The sequence below is a fragment of the Nicotiana tabacum genome, chromosome 19 (genome assembly GCF_000715075.1).
Source record: "Nicotiana tabacum cultivar K326 chromosome 19, ASM71507v2, whole genome shotgun sequence".
Taxonomy (NCBI): domain Eukaryota; kingdom Viridiplantae; phylum Streptophyta; class Magnoliopsida; order Solanales; family Solanaceae; genus Nicotiana; species Nicotiana tabacum.
In genome coordinates this window covers 15752836-15769991 of record NC_134098.1, presented here as the reverse complement: position 1 = coordinate 15769991, position 17156 = coordinate 15752836, and the positions used below count along the sequence as shown (strand labels likewise).

The window sequence follows — 17156 nt, the reverse complement described above, 5'->3', positions numbered from 1 at the left end:
TCGTGGTTGAATAGGTATTTGGATTTTGTAACTTTCATCGGATTCCGAGACATGGGCCCAGGGGTTAACTTTTGAGTTGACTTTTTGACTTTTGATTAAGAACTTAACATTTTTATATAGAATTAATTCCTATAGCTTGAGTTGATTGTGTCGAATTATTTGTGGCTAGATTTGAGGCATTCGGAGGCAAAATCGCAAGGCAAGGGCTTGTTGGAGTAGAGATTTGCACGGTTTGAGGTAAGTAACACTTTTAAACTTGGTTCTGAGGGTATGAATCCCTGAAATTACGTGTTATGTGATTGGTGTTGAGGTGACGCGTATGCTAGGTGACGGGCGTGTGGGCGTGCACCGTAGTAATTGTGATTCAGTCGATTCCATGGAACTGTGTAGCTATCTTATCTGAATATTATTACTGTACGCTATGTGTTAGAGCACTTGAGCTGTAATTTATGTTAGAAACCATGTTTAGGTTATGTACTAGTACTATTGGGACCCACAATGGTCGTTCTTTACTGTTGAGTTATTTGCTTAATTGCAGTTATTTAGACTTGACATATTTTATCTGTTTTGAGTCTAACTGTTAAACCTGGAAGCATGTCTATATTCTTGTACTTGTACCAATAGATTATGAGTTTCTCTGAGATATTATTGTCATATGTTCTATAAATTTCCGTACTGTTAAATTCTGTATTTGGACTGTTCGGACTCGTCACTGCTTTCAGTTCAAAGGTTAGACTTATTACTTATTGAGTTGGTTGTACTCACGCTACACCCTATACATTGTGTGCAAATCCAGGTATTTTTGGGCACGGTGGTTGCTGATCATGGAGTTTCAGTCGTTTGGAGATTATCGAGGTAGCTGCCTTGGCGTCCGCAGACCTTGACTCTCCTCCCCTATCTCTCAATTTTACTTATTCTGTTCTATTTTCTTAGATAGTGTATCAGACTATGTTATTGTATAGATGCTCATTTACTTAGTAACACCCAGGTTTTGGGAAATTCTGTATTGAGATATGACATTTTCATCCAGTTTTATGAAAATTTTACTTACCTAAGCTTATTTCCGTATATTTTAAATTTCAAGATGTTGGTATGTGTGAGTTGTCGGGTTGTCTAGTATCATGATAGGCGTCATCGCGACACTTGTGATTTGGGTCATGGTAGAAATAAACATAACTGTCTAAATCAAATGAACAGCCAAAAGAAGTAGAAGGGTACTCCAGAGCTGCGGACGTTGTGCAGCTATACCTCAAGTTCCCTCTAGATTGCTGGATCCGAGCAAGTCTACGGTACGCGGCTGGGGCCAACTCTGGTATCTGCACAAGAATGCAGAGTGTAGTATGAGTATAACCGACCCCATGTACTATGTAAGTGCCGAGCCTAACCTCGACGAAGTAGTGACGAGGCTAAGACAGGTCACTTACATTAACATGTACGCAATAATAATAATAATAATAATAATAATAATAATAATAATAATAATAATAATAATAATAATAATAATAATAATAATAATAATAATAACAACAACAACAACAACAACAACAACAACAACAATAATAACAACAACAACAACAACAACAACAACAACAACAACAACAACAACAACAACAACAACAACAACGACGACGACGACGACAATAGCATGAGAATACGGCAACAACAGAAGCAACAACAATAACAATGCAGCAGCAACAACAACAGCAACAGCAACAACAACAACAACAACAGCAACAGCAATAACAGCAGCAGCAGCAACAACAACAACAACAACAGCAACAGCAGCAGCAGCAACAACAACAACAACAACAACAGCAACAGCAGCAATAATAATAATAACAACAACAACAACAACAACAACAATAATAATAATAAAAGCAAAGATGATAAAAAAAAATAGGGGTTAAATGTAATTAAAGTGTCACCAATGATGTAAAATTATCTTTAACAAAAATAATAATAATAATAATAATAATAATAATAATAATAATAATAATAATAATAATAATAATAATAATAATAATAATAATAATAATAATAATAATAATAAAACGGGAATAGAAGTAAAGCAGGTAACTCATATCAACGAAACTCAAATCAACCAGCAAAGAGTCCCAAATAACCAGTCATATAACTCATCTCAACAACCGAGGCCAAACCAACAAATACAACAAATATAACTTATATCAACATGTTGCGGCGTGCAACCCAATCCAACAATATAAACTTTTAAAAAATCTGTTGCGGCGCGCAACCTGACCCCTCCATATAATCATCTGTCAATATCAAGTTCATACTTATTCCGCCTTTTCAATTCATTTCTTTTTAATTTCCGTTGCGGCGTGCAACTTGCTCCCCAAACAATGTCAATTAATAATAGTAACTCAATATCTACGATTTACAATAGATCATACATCAAGAGTACAAATGTATGAGCAACGGAGAATAACATGATAATCAAAGAGATCTGAACTACTCGGGTATCTCAACTTATCAACTCAACGGTATCTACGTTTAACAATACGTACAAGTGAAACTACTTCAATGAAGGCAACAATTAATACGAAACTATAAGGCAACAAGGCATAAGGCAATTTAGTATGAGGGAAACGAATAGAGATAAGTAGTAAATAAGTATGGAACCAGGGAGGGGATGGACAATTTAATACAAGAAATGCTAAATGGCAAGTAACAATTATAGCATGGAAGTCAAATATGCATGTAGCAATTAAGGCATGAAAACAAGACATAATATTAAGCAATGAAGATAGGAAAAACAAGTAATGTAACGGTTAAGTCATAGAATAAAGTAATTAATAAAATACGGGAAAGCTTGGGAACAAGTAATTTGACGGTGTATATATACTCGTCACCCCGCGTATGCGCCGCTACACATGTAATTCACATAGCACATAGCTCAAGGGTTCCTAATTCCCTCAAATCAAGGTTAGACCCAACACTTACCTCACTCTGCAATCAACTCAAAGTTCAACCACGGCCTTTTTCTTTCAAACAAGCCTCCAAATCTAGCAAATTATTAACCAAACGATTCAAAATAAGCCTTAGAAACTACTCACGAATGAAAGAGGTTCAATTTAGATCATTATTGAAAAAGTCAATAAAAGTCAACCTCGGGCCCACTTAGTCAAAACCGAAATTCGGACCAAAACCCGAACACCCATTCACCCCCAAGCCCGGTTATATAATTAGTTTCGTAATCCGACCTCAATTCGAGGTCTAAATCCCAAATTTACAAAAATCTCTAATTCTACCCAAATTCCTAATTTCTACCATGAAAATCCTAGATTTGATGTTGAAAACTTATGAAATATAATGGGTAATTGAAAAGAAGTATATTAAAGTTACTTACCAATGAATTTAGGAAGAAAATCTCTTGGGAAAATCGCCTCTAGGGTGTTTAGAGTAGAGAGTTTGAAAGAAATAAGCCAAATCCTGTTTTTCCTCTATTTGGTAAGCTACAGTTATCGCAATTGCGACACATAGTTCGCAATTACGATGATCGCAAAAGCGATCAGCCCTTCGCAAATGCGAAAAAGTCACTAAGCTTATTGTCGTCGCAAATGCGATAATTTTGTCGCAAATGTGAACCAAGGCAGTCCACAAATGCGAATAACACTTCGCAAATGCGAAGAAGCACCAAGTAGACATTGGTCGCAATTGTGACCAAAACCTTCGCAATTGCGAAGATACAGAGTTCGCAAATGCGAACTCTCCCCAACCCAGCCCTTGCTCGCAAATGTGACTCATTGTTCGCAAATGCGAGATCTGCAGGTGACACCAGAAGCAAAGAAGCATCCGCTATTTCTCTAAATAAAAAATCACTATGTAGCCTATCTGAAACTCACCCGAGCCCCTCGGGCTCCAAACCAAACATGCACACAAGTGTAATAACATCATACGAATTCTTTGCGTGATCAAAATACCAAAATAACACTTAGAACCATGAATCGGACACCAAAATAAATGAAATTCTTTAAAGAAACTTAAGAACTTTCAATTTTACAACCTGACATCCGAATCACGCCAAATCAATTCCGTTTTACACTAAATTTTGCAGACACGTCATAAATACTGAAACAAACCTATACCAAGTTTCAGAACCGTAATCCGAACCCAGTAGCAATAAACTCAACCTACGGTCAAACTTAGGAATTCGTTAAACCTTTAAACTTTTAGTTTTCAATAAATTACGTTAAATCAAGTTAGGGACTTCCGAATTCGACTCCGGGCATACGCCCAAGTCCCAAATCATGATACGGACCCAGCGGGACCATCAAAATACTAATCCGAGTTCGTTTGCTCAAAACATTGACCGAAGTCAACTCAAATGAGTTTTTAAGGCACGATTTCACGTTTTCATCAATTTTTCACTTAAAACCTTCCAGAAAAGACACGTATTGTGCATGTAAATCGAGAAAGGCTAAATGGAGCTATTCGAGGTCTCGGAGCGCAGAAATGAAAGGTAAAATCATAGATGACCTATTGGGTCATCACACGAACTCGCTCGCGCGATCAGAATACAAAATTAACATCTAGAACTACGAATCGGACACCATAACGCATGAATTTCAAAGTAAAGTTCAAAAACTTCTAGGATTACAACCAAGCGTCTGAATCCTATCAAATCAACTCTGAATGATACCAAATTTTGCATACAAGTTCTAAATAGCATAACGGACCTACTCCAATCCTAAAATCCAATTCCGAACCCGATAACTAAAAGTCAACCTACAGTCAAACTTTTAAACTTCAAATTGCCAATTTTTGGCTAACAACATAAATTAACCTATAGACTTCCGAATTTGATTCCGAGCATACGCTCAAGTCCAAAATCACGATACGAAGCTATCAGAGCCATCAAAATACCGTTCTGGGATTATTTTTCACAAAAAATCAAAGTTTGGTCAATATTTCTAACTTAAGCTTCTAAGTCAAGAACCAAATGGTCTAAATCAACCCGACCAATCAACCCTATAAGTCATAAAACCATAAACACACATGCGTGAAGCATCAAAAGAGAAAACGGGGCGCAATTACAACAAACGACCAGCCGGGTCGTTACAGAAGCCTAATTTGCACGTACATTGGTACCTAACTTTCTTTATTATTATTTCCATATATTTATTAATTAATACCTTTTAACTTTATTCGAGAATATTACTTGATTTTCACACAAGTTAATGTCTCCTAGATGGAGTTGCATCGGTTTGTAACACATACGGTCTTTTGCGCATCTCGACGAGTGAACCCAAGGTAATTTGGTGGAAAACTTTCGCACGATGATCCATGTAGTATTCACTATTTAGGGATGGAGAATTACTTTAGTTCAGCATATAGGGTACTAAACATGTTGCTTGCAGATTTTTGTTATTTAGCTTTTAGAATTCTTTTTCGATTGCTCTACGCCTTTTACTTGTTGTTGCAAACGGCATATCTTTCGGTTGCTTTGCATTACTACAGTGGAATTCATGCACCTAAGATCAAGATAAGGACTTGAAATTTAACTCTACTTGATTTTCTATCTATTTGCAGTTTTATTTTGTTAATTTGTACCAAAATAAAATTATAATTTGTAATCTTTTTTATTTAGGTTTCAGATCTATAAATTTTTCAATTTTGATTGTGGACTTTATATGTTGATTACAGTTAATTGATTCTCAATACTTGTCTATTCTTTTGTTGCGGTGACATTACCTGCACGTATGATCCACTAAGTTATTTTTATTTACAGTAATTCTAGACATTATAATATATGTTGTTTTTACAAAATCTCTAATTAACGAAAAATTAATATTTCTGCCAAGTGCCAAGTTATGAGATTTGCTTAGACTATTGTTTCCATTAGTTAAGTTAATTAAAATTCGTACCTATAAATAGCACAATAAGATCCAATCTGGATCCCCTGGGAACTGTTTACATTCATCCCTTTTAGACTAAACTTCTTGTGTTTTTTTTATTTATAAATATTTTGGGTTGTACTCTTTGATTTTAATTTTTATCTATAGACAAACCACTATTCAGAAGCTCAATTATATCCATGTACTTGAATAGCACAAATTCTCAGCTTTTGAATGTCTGTGAAGTATTATAGGATCATATATTTGTTGATGAGTGGTAAATTTGGTATGATTTATTGTGCAGTAACTTCGAACTAAGGTGAGGCGACATTGATGCACATGAACTTGCTTATAATAATATTTAGTTTCTTATATGGTATTTTCTTTTTTCGGTTACTAATAGAAACTGAGAACACTTTAGAAGGACCTTCTTTTTGACATGTACTCTACGATGACTTGACATCTATAAAAACTAAACCCAATTATTGCCTTAATTTAGTTGGCATTAATTAATCACAAATATAATCCTATTGCTAGAATAACATACAAGTGAAGAACGCTTAATAAATTATAATTTTTTCTACATATGTCGTGTCTTAGGAGAGTCGAGAGAGAAAACAAATTTAAAAAACTTTACATATTTTAATTTTTATTTATAACTCAAATATAATATTTAATAATATTTATGTATTTTTTTTTTTAATATTATCTAGTCATTGATATGGAGTAGCACGAACCCCCAACCCGAAATGTTGATCTTTATATTCTTTAAAAATAAACTTCACATTAGATAAAATTATTAATATTTAATTAATTTTTCTAATATTTAAAATTTAAAATCAATTATATTTTTGCTTATTAATCTTGCCTTATTTGGATTATGTAAACTTCTGATATTTAGAATTTTAAAATTCATTAAAATTACCTTAGTTATATTTATTTTCTTATTTGACCAACTTTTATATCCTTTAAAAAATTAAATTCTCCTACAACCATATTACGTAAACTTGTGACTAGAATATAATATTTTAAAGTTTAGCTAAACTAATATATTTGGAACTTTGAAACAGCTATAAATTTTTCATTTTGTTTTTCTATAATTTTAAAAATTATCCTTATCATTAGGAACTCTTGAAATTTCAAAATCGGCAGAGTCCATCCAAGATTGGAAATCAGAATGAGTTTAGAGTTATCTCAACCTTTATGTGGTCGTAACGTAGTAAAGAACGGGTTTTAGATTTAGACTAATAAGAATTTAAGAAATTTTTTGTGATGATAGAGTAGCCAAAATAGAAGAAAACATACACCAACAATATCGCTTATAAAAAAAATATGTTAGGTGAGATATAACATACTAACATATTAGTGTTTCATATAACAAAATATGTCTACATACAAATATTGTACATCTAATATAACTAAAGTCATTATCTTTGCATGTTTAGAAGGTATTCAATTGAGCTATTGTGTCAATGAAATAATGGTAGAATACATAGTTTGGCTCCGGAACTTAGGACTTAATCTCTATGATACATCTTTTGAGCACGAACAATCTTTTACACACCCATATAGTTGAGTTATGACACGTGATGTGTTTTGATTGGCACGTGGATGCAATCTCCAAATAAAAACTTATCAAGAAAAAAGTGATGTGTTTTAGACACACTTTAGAAAGGTTGTGTGTATAAAAATTGTCCACGGTGAGAAGGTGCATCATAGGGATTTGGTCCCTAAGTTTCATGGTTAAACTATATATTTTGCCATGAAATAATATTTGTTCTCATTATTTAAACAAATATTGTATTTTTATTATAATTTTAATTATTTATTCGAATAATTTAATCTTCTTATGTAAGCATATATAATATTGACCGACGCAAAACACACGTGCAACGCACATATATTTAAACTAGTGCTATTAAATATAATCATTATATTGTGTATATATACATTATACATAATTATATACTATTGTCGATATATGTATTCCACGTATATATTTATTGTCCATTATTATTAACATTAATATACAATCAATATATACATATGAAAAATTTATGATAAAATATAACATTAAAATGTGCATGGTTTTTACTTGGTATATTATTTGGTATAATTATACATGATTTACATCGTGTATAATTATCTATTATAATTTTTACATAATTTATTAGAATTTATACATGATTTATACAACATATATTAATGTAATTATGTAGTTATATTTCAGGATTCCGTATGTATATTATTATACATGTTAAAATCCAGATTTATTAGATTTATTTTTTTGTAAATGGGAATAAAGAGATTATGAAATGTGAGCAATAAGTGCAAGTAATTTTTCGATAGTTGATTAACATTCAATTTTTTATGTATAAAAATGATACACTCTCTTGAAAATATTACCTAGCAAAGAAATAGGAAGCAAACGTTTAGGATTGTTTGTTCCGTGAATCTCGTCAGCTTGATTTTTTTAGGAATTGAATTGATTTGGATTTCCTGATTCTCGATCCAGATTTATAAATTTTTATTAAGGAATGTAATATGTTATGTTAATTACCTACTCTGCTAGGTTTATGTAAAATTTTCTTAAATATTGTCTAATTATGTTTCTTCCCCCAACTTGAGACCAATATGTTGGCCCAAACATTAGCGCAAATCTGGCCTGTCGTTTGGTCCAAATACATAGCCCAACTTCAAAGAAGTCTCTAGAAGGTCCAATCTGAGCCATCGATTGGGATCCAACGGTGGATATGATATCGAATTTTCCTCGTCACTTATCAGATTTTGGAGAGAAAACTAGTCGCTCTCTCTCCTCTTCTCCCTCTCCATTTTTGAGTAAGTTTGCCTGTCAGCCATGGCCTATTTTTGCCATGTCCTTTTCGTGCAACTTCTTGCTTTTCTTTGCAGCAGACTCGGACAAATGAGGACACAGCCCTTATCATTTTACCAAGAAATTTCCTGGAAACTCACCCGTTATTATCCCTTTCTCCCCAAGAATACCCATATATATCACATTTGCACGATATAACAGAGGGAGAACGGAGAGAATAGGGCACATTCCGAGAACACACGAAAAGGGGATTGGGGGACGGAAAACAGAGAACGCATGGAGGGACAAGAGGGAAATCGGGTAGTTTTGAGCAAAAGGGGGTCCTCATCAACCTTTTTTCTACAGTTTTCTTCTTCATTAAGAGCAAATGTTTAACCCCAAAATAGTCCCAAAATCTCCCGTGAAACAGTCCTAAAGAGCAGCAAAATCAGCCACGAAAACCAGTCGAGCAACCAAACTCCGTCGAAGATCCGGCGAGGCTTCTATGTCGAGGCTCCGATTCGTTGCTTTGGCGTTTCAGTCCGCCGATCGTTGCTCCGTTCGGGCGGATTGAGATGTAAATTTTCAGGTCCATTCACTTCCATTTTTTCTCGGTACTTGCTTACATTTAAAGTATACACTTGCTTTGATTTTTTTTTTTTTTAAGTGTTTTCTATTTGCTCGTGATAGATTTTATTTGCTCTTTTAAAAATACTTGATCTCTTTCATATTAATTGCGTTACTGGTTTCGTATTATTTGGGATATATATTTTGTTTTAATGGATTAACTCATTTGAGTACATGTAAGTTCAGTTGGTTGATTTCTAAGTATTTAAATCTTTCTGATATGAGGTTCAACTTTAAAGTAGTTTGATTATTTTGAATTTTTTTTAAATACTGTTTTAAAAAAAAGCGTTATCAATGACGTAAACAAAAAAGTTTTATAAATATTTTAGTGTTAAGTTTTCTTTTTCATTTCTTTTAGTGACTCATGTGATTCGTAATTCTTCATATGAGGTAATTTTTTCAGTTTACAATAGTCAAAGATGATAACCAAGTCAACTATAATAAGATTAAAAGGAAGTATATGTACCATCACTTATATATACGTGATCTGAAATCAAAAGGGACAATACAGTAAATATAGACGAAAGTTAATAAAGCAGCTAAGATAAATCATACGTGGTAGTCAATGAGAATGCATAGTCTGGAGCAAGGCGACACAAGGACAGTAACACTATCTAGTATTTATTATAGAATATCAATTACAATTTGATCAATTCAAAGATAAGTACTGTAATCTCACATCATCCTGACATTTCTACTATATTATGCAAAAATAATTTAAAAGTTATTTGACTAATACCAATAATGTATCTCTCTTAACATTACATGTTCCTTTGTGATGCAATTTATTACAAGCATTACCTAACGTCACATTGTATTCAATGTGTTATTTCAAGTGAAATAATAATTTTCATTTGCAAACCTTGAATTTTTGTTTCTAGAAAATTAGTGTACAAGCACAAATAGCATTTTTCAATTTTAACTTCAACTTCAAATAAATTATTTTCAAGTTCAACTAAATATTATCCAAATGTGTGCTAAGATAAATAAAATCCAAAGTGAATATTAATGAGATTAATTTAGTATTACCAAGTCAAATAGGTTTCTCAATTAATTTCCAAAAAAGGTTAAAAAGGTATATCCTAATTTACCTTCAAAAATATTTTACTCATGGGTAAACTTAAAAAAATTGGGACCAAAAAGTCATCAAAACTATAGGTATAAAAGCTTTTATTGGCTAGGAACAAGATTACATTAAGGGGTCGTTTGGTTTAAATACGGCTTATGCCAGAATAAGTTATGTCGGGATAGATTATTTGGATTAGTTATGTCGGATTAATTATAATATTTTTTATTCAAACACACGTTCTAGCTTAAAATGCAGTCAGGTTTGAAAGAAAGGAAATTTTAGCGGGGCCCATAGGTTCATAGATCTTAAGCCACATGTATATGCATTTTGGGGATACGGTTTAAAAGGAACCAATAAGATGATGCAACCTGGAGCGGGACGACCCCAAATTCCTCAAGTTTGTGGCTTCTATATAAGTAAGTAGTAATAGTAATGTTACATTTCTTTTGTTTTAGCATGTTGAAGTGGTGATTCAAGTGGGCTGGTAAATTAGACAAATGGAAAAATTAGAGTTGTTTCTTTCTTGGCAGGAACAAGAATAGGCCATGAGCGTGTTAAGTTAAAAGAATGTCATTTTGTGCTCGTTAATTTGATCTACTTGCTTTATAAGCAATAATTAGAATAATTCCAAAAGTAGAGCATTATCAATTTATTAAGTTGTAACATCTTAATGGCTCTATAGAACAGATAACCTTCTTAATGATAAAAGTAGCTAATTTATACCATGTCCTCCAGTAATTTCTATAACTCTGAAGCCTAACAATAATTCGAGACGTGAATGATCAATCTATGAATATCGCTAGACGCTTTAGGCGAGATTAATAAATAAATTATCATGGCTATGGGTACGGCTCCCGCAGCATGTCTATGATACATTAATCCCAAGTTCAAGTGTGCCCTCGTGTGCCTTGATTCTCAACTTCAAATAATAATAAACATGTTGTAAATCGTGGGTGCGTTTCACATGGCGTGATTTGCAATGCAAAACAAGTGTGCGACATTGCATCTTGTTTCAATAAATTCCATAATAAATAATAATAATTAAAAGTGGTAAAAGACGGAATGTACATAAGTCTTAAAACATGTAATAATCCGGATAATTGAGCCAAGTGTAATTTGTTAAGCGACCGTGTTAAAATCACGGAATTCGAGAGTGTCTCACACCTTCTCCCGAGTTAACAGAATTCTTTATCCATTTTCTGTGTTTTGCTGACTATAAACAAAGTCATAATTTTCCTTGAATTGGAATTTTGAAATTGGTGACTTGGAACACCGTAATTAAATAATTCTAAGTGGTGATTCTTTAAAATTAATTAAATTAATCCCTTTTCAAATAATGTCACTTCAATTGGATTTTTTTTTTCTTTCCACAACCCGGAAAAAATGAGGTGTGACAAATACCGGAGCTAAAAAGTCTCTCGTTTTAAGACTTGACGACTTCGCTGCCAGATTAAGGCACCAAGGATTCGGAGCAAAACACTTACCTAGCCTTTTCTCCCTTTTAGATGGAAATCAACCACAACATCCTTGAAATTAGCATGGTCATAGGAGCGCCCCACAAGTTGAAAAAATGGTGGAAAAACATCTGATACAGATGGAATTAGGACACATCTTGGAGCGCTGACCGCGTTGATGAATGTCCGAGGTGATAGAGTGCTTACCAGGTTGTGGATAGAATTCTGGAATCCAACCAAAGCGGTTTTCAAGTTTGTTGACTTTGAGCTAACACTAACGCTCGAGGAAGTTACCAACTTTACTGAGTTGCCATGCTGTCGTGTCATAGGTTTCTCTATGTATTGGGATTGAAGAGAAACATGGACCTAAAGAACGTCGAAGACGGGTGGATAAGCCTAGACCAGTTGTTGAATAGTTTGGGCATCTAGAAAGCTATAATCTGCATCATGAAGAATTTCAATATGATAGGGAAACATGGAGAACCTTCGCCCTTTGATGTTCTCTTTGGCATTGTTGGGACTTCTGTTGTTTTCACAGCAGAAAGGGCAGATCAACATTAATGTGCTACCTCTAGTCTTGGCCACATTTTGGGGGAATTTGCGGGTCACTCTTGTCCCGATGTTGTTGGCAGAATTATTCAAGGCATTATCATCATGTTCAAGGGGATATGACTTCTTTAAGGGTTGCAACCTGTTGTTGCAAATATGGGCTACAGAGCATATCTTTCAAAGAGAGCCGACCATCGATTACATTGTCGGTACCAGCAATATGATCCGCAATCATGAAGAGAGAATGAGGCACTGTGCCTTTAAAACAGTGTTTTCGGAGATCTGTTATCCTTACTTTTGCCCCAAAGAATAGTATAAAGGCCTAACACAATCACAATAGCACTAAGTATCCTGCCAAAAAATGTACATTTGTTTAGTTTTGGTTACAACTCTTATATGAGTTTTAGGATTAAAATTTTACCTTCCAAGGTTCATTTATTCATGGAGAGGTAATGTAATGGTTACAACTACCATAACCATGTTTAAGAGATTAAACGTTGTAATAAAAATAGGACCCCTATTTTCATTATGAATCCTTGTATGTAATACGTTAGTCATGAACAACATATCCTCTGGGCTGTGACATGGAATGTAAGGAACTTTTAATAGATTTAACATGTAGAAGCAAAGTTTTTCTTGAAAGAGATGTTAGAAAATATTGATCTTTTAACCTACTTACATTGTACGCGACCGCAAGCAGTTTTGCATCCCAATGGATGCTCCATACTTCAGTCTTTCTTCTTTCCATCACCGCTGCTACTATACCTCCCACAATTGTCCAAAGAAAGCATATCCATATCGTGAGGGAGAGCACGACAGGATAGGTCCGCGATGTGATCGCCTAGGCATAGAACAACACTAGAGTAAGATTTTTTGCTTATTCCTAATAACTTATCTGCAACTAAGTTCTATCTTTACCAGCAAAATTATGAAGCCTGTCGAACTCAAGCACCCACTTATTAGCACGAGGGAACCTTTAATAAAATAATTTGAATTTGGGTTTATCCCACCACTTTGAGATGTATGATTAGGCTTTCCTTTTGTCCAAAGTCCAAACACAGGGCTTTGTACCAGAATCATTATCAGTACACCACCAAATGTGGTAATAGTGCCAATTAGCTTGGCCAAGCTGCGGAGACTTTTAAGATTCATCGTCTCAGGCCTGAATAAACAAAATATGTGCAAAAAGAATTTAAATTACAATAAATACTCATTGATACATAGTGTATTAAAATGATTAAATTAGCCCATGTAATACAACAACACTATAGAGATCTTTAATTCCATATTCTAGATCTCAAATAGCTATGAATGTAGTTGTAGCTGAGTTGCAGAAACAAGAAATATTAACTTATATTAACCAAGAGTGTAAATCACTACATATGTAATATTACATTGTAATAGGTTTTTAAGTGTTTGATTTGAAGCTACAAGATGTGTATTTGAATGAGACAAGGATATAATTTTTCTAGCATATCCAAGCCATTATTAAAGTAATGGCAGGAATAACGTTGCACATTTCAGATGCAAAAGTTGTTGTTGTATCTTTCAAGCCTAGAGAGAAGAAAATCTACCCGATGACTGGCTTGTTGGTCAAGAGAAAGATGTTTAATTAAATGTTGATTACATGGGAAAAAGATTTTTTTTTTGTGTTTGAGACTACTCGGTATGCTAAGAGCTACAATCTTAGCGAGTATTGCGCGATTCATCTTTGGTCTTGTATTCATGTAAAAAGATATTCAGCTTGTCTGTTAGATTTTGTATTTTCTTTTTATTGCTCATAACTAGGCTAGAATCAAAGTTCAAACATGTTAAGTAAACAGTGAACATAAGAAGAGATGGAGGGAGAGAGAAACATACTTGTCTAGAAATATCGCAAAAGGAGCAATGACCAAAGTAGCCATTACATGTCGATAGAAGGCAAATACATTAGCGCTTAACCCTTCATTCAGAGCAACTTTTCATAGGATATCGAAACATGCTAGCACACATTGCAGAAAGACTGCAACAATGAAAGATCTAGCTCTGTTGAATTAATTCCTCATTTGGATGATTTCTGTTATGCAAAGGTTTTCAGTGTTGGAAGCAGGAAGAGGAGATGGCAGATTTCTGTTATGCAATTGACACGACGACCAACTTCTCTATATAGAAGAGAATCAATTATAGGAGATAGGGGGAAGAATGGGCTAGGGTGATAATACAAAATCAGAATCCGTTTGTGATTTTGCTAATAAATAAATTTCCTATCTGTAAAATCATTAACGAAAGTAGCAGAGAAACATATGTTGAAAGCTTTATAGAAAATTTTCTCTGAATGAGACAAGGGTATAATTTACCTACATATCCAGGCCTTTCATCCAAATGAGGAATTCATCCAACAACACTGAAAACCTTTACAGAATAGAAATCATCCAAATGAGGAATTTATTCAACAGAGTTAGACCTTTCATTGTTGCAGTCTTTCTGCAATGTGTGCTAGCATGTTTCGATGTCCTGTCGAAAGTTGCTCTGAATGAAGGGTTAAGAGCCTATGTGTTTGCCTTCTATCGATATGCAGTGGCTACTTTGGTCCTTTCTCCTTTTGCGGTATTTATAGACAAGTATTCTTCTTTCTCTTCCTCTCTTATGTTCACTTAACATGTTTGAACTTTAATTCTAGCCTAGTTATGAGTAGTAGAAAGAAAATACAAAAACTAACAGATAAGCTGAATATCTTTTCACATGAATACAAGACCAAAGATGGCTCGTGCAATATTTACTAAGATTATAGCTCTTAGCATAGTGGAGTAAGTCTCAAACATAAAATATTATTTTTTCCCCATGCAATCAGTATTTAATTAAAGATCTTTCTCTTGACCAACAGACCAGTCATCCGTTATATTTTCTTCTCTCTAGGCTTGAAAGATACAATAACTTTTGCATCTGCAATGTTATTCCTATCATTACTTTAATAATGGGCTGGATATGCAAGTAAATTATACCCTTGTCTCATTCAAATACACACCTTGTATCTCTAAATCAAACACTTGAAAACCTATTACAATGAAATATTATATACGTAGTGATTTACATTCTTAGTTAGTATTACTTAATAGTTCATATTTCTACAACGTACATTCAAAGCTATTTGAGATCTAGAATATGGAATTAAAGATCTTTATAATGTTGTTACATTATATGGGCTAGTTAATTCTTTTTAATACACTGTGTATTAAGGGGTACTTATTGTAATTTTAAATTCTTTTTGTACATATTTTATTTATTCAGGCTTGAGACGCCATTCCTTAGCCGGAAAGATATGTGGCCATGAAAGAGGGATGAATCTTAAAAGTCCCTGCAGTCTGGCCAAGCTAATTGGCACCATTGCCACATTTGGTGGTGTACTGATAAAGATTCTGGTACAAGGCCTTGTGTTTGAACTTTAAACAGAAGGAAAGCCTAATCATGCATCTCAAAATGGTGGGATAAACTCAAATTCAAATATTTTTATTAAAGGTTCCCTCCTGCTAATAAGTGGATGCTTGAGTTCGACAAGCTTCATAATTTTACTAGTAAAGATAGAACTTAGTTACAGATAAGTTATTAGGAATAAGCCAAAAATCTTACTCTAGTATTGTTTTATGCCTAGGCGATCACATCGCGGTCCTATCCTGCCGGGCTCTCCCTCACGACATGGATATGATTTCTTGGGACAATTAAGGGAGGTATAGTAGCAGCGGTGATGGAAAGAAAAAAGACTGTAGTATGGAGCATCCATTGGGACGCAAAGCTTCTTGCGGTCATGTACAGTGTAAGTAGGTTAAAAAAATCAATGTTTCCTAACATCTCTTTCAAGAAATATTTTGCCTCTACATGTTAAGTCTATTAAAAGTTACTTACTTTTCATGTCACAATCCAGGGGATATGTTGTTCAGGACTAACGTATTACATACAAGGATTCATAATGAAATACAATGGTCTAGTTTTCCTAACAGCGTTCACTCCCTTAAATATGGTTATGGTAGTTGTAACCAGTACATTACTTCTCCATGAACAAATGAACCTCAGAAGGTAATATTTTAATTCTAAAACTCATATAAGAGTTGCAACCAAAACTAAATAGATGTACACTTTTTTGCAGGATGCTTGGTACTACTGTGATTGTGTTAGGACTTTACACTGTTCTTTGGATCAAAAGTAAGGATAACAGATCTCCGGCAACAGAGGAACTAGCACCAACAGAAGAGCCTGGAGGAGATTTCGGGGCTTACAAAGATTTCATGGGATCATACGATTGCCCTTAGAGAATTGAAATGGTACATAATGGAAATCAGCCAACAACTCAATAATCTTCCCTGGAATCTCCTCCTCTAGGTCTTCTTCAGGATCTTCCTCAAATTCTTCCTTGACATCCTCATTATTGATACTTAATTTTGTCCTCATATTTTATAAAGTATCATATACTTTCAAAATATTATTTTGCATTATTATCTAATTTATACATGCTATTTTTATAATTTTTAACGCTTTTAAAATTGATTTCTTGCATTTTTAATTTTAAAATATTTATTAATTACTCTTTCAAATTATTTTGAGTGATTTAATCATCCAAATTGATTATTTATACCCATATGAATATTCAATAATATTTTACTTCATTGTATAAAATTATGTTATATTTTTACTTATTATTTGCAATAATAGTCTATATTCTACAAATAATTACTTTTACTATATTATTTATGTCAAAATAACATTCTATATTTTTATAATTTTGAGTTTTTATTTTTAAGAATTTTTATTTCATA

At 33.6% G+C, this 17156-nt stretch overlaps 1 protein-coding gene across 2 annotated transcripts; it reads left to right on the top strand.

Annotated features, from left to right (window-relative positions):
• The first annotated feature begins 8462 nt into the window (after positions 1–8462).
• LOC107816374 (WAT1-related protein At2g37450-like) lies at positions 8463–16832 on the top strand. 2 transcript variants are annotated; one of them, XM_075239706.1, is made up of 4 exons: positions 8633–9259; positions 15998–16159; positions 16268–16419; positions 16490–16832. In XM_075239706.1, exons 2-4 carry the CDS (start codon positions 16091–16093, stop codon positions 16650–16652), a joined length of 384 nt encoding a protein of 127 aa, XP_075095807.1. In that variant the 5' UTR covers positions 8633–9259; positions 15998–16090; the 3' UTR covers positions 16653–16832. The 2 variants fall into 2 exon arrangements, 1 of the variants encoding a protein (XP_075095807.1); XR_001654937.2 differs by lacking the exons at positions 15998–16159; positions 16268–16419; positions 16490–16832 and adding an exon at positions 11872–14132 and having other exon boundaries at positions 8463–9259.
• The last annotated feature ends 324 nt before the right edge of the window (positions 16833–17156 follow it).

Bases quoted from the DNA above. Each gene is read 5' to 3' on its own strand.
- LOC107816374 (XM_075239706.1), top strand. From the start codon at position 16,091: ATGGAAAGAAAAAAGACTGTAGTATGGAGCATCCATTGGGACGCAAAG. The intron at 16,160-16,267 runs GTAAGTAGGTTA...GTCACAATCCAG, and splicing joins TTCTTGCGGTCATGTACAGT to GGGATATGTTGTTCAGGACT. The intron at 16,420-16,489 runs GTAATATTTTAA...ACTTTTTTGCAG, and splicing joins GAACAAATGAACCTCAGAAG to GATGCTTGGTACTACTGTGA.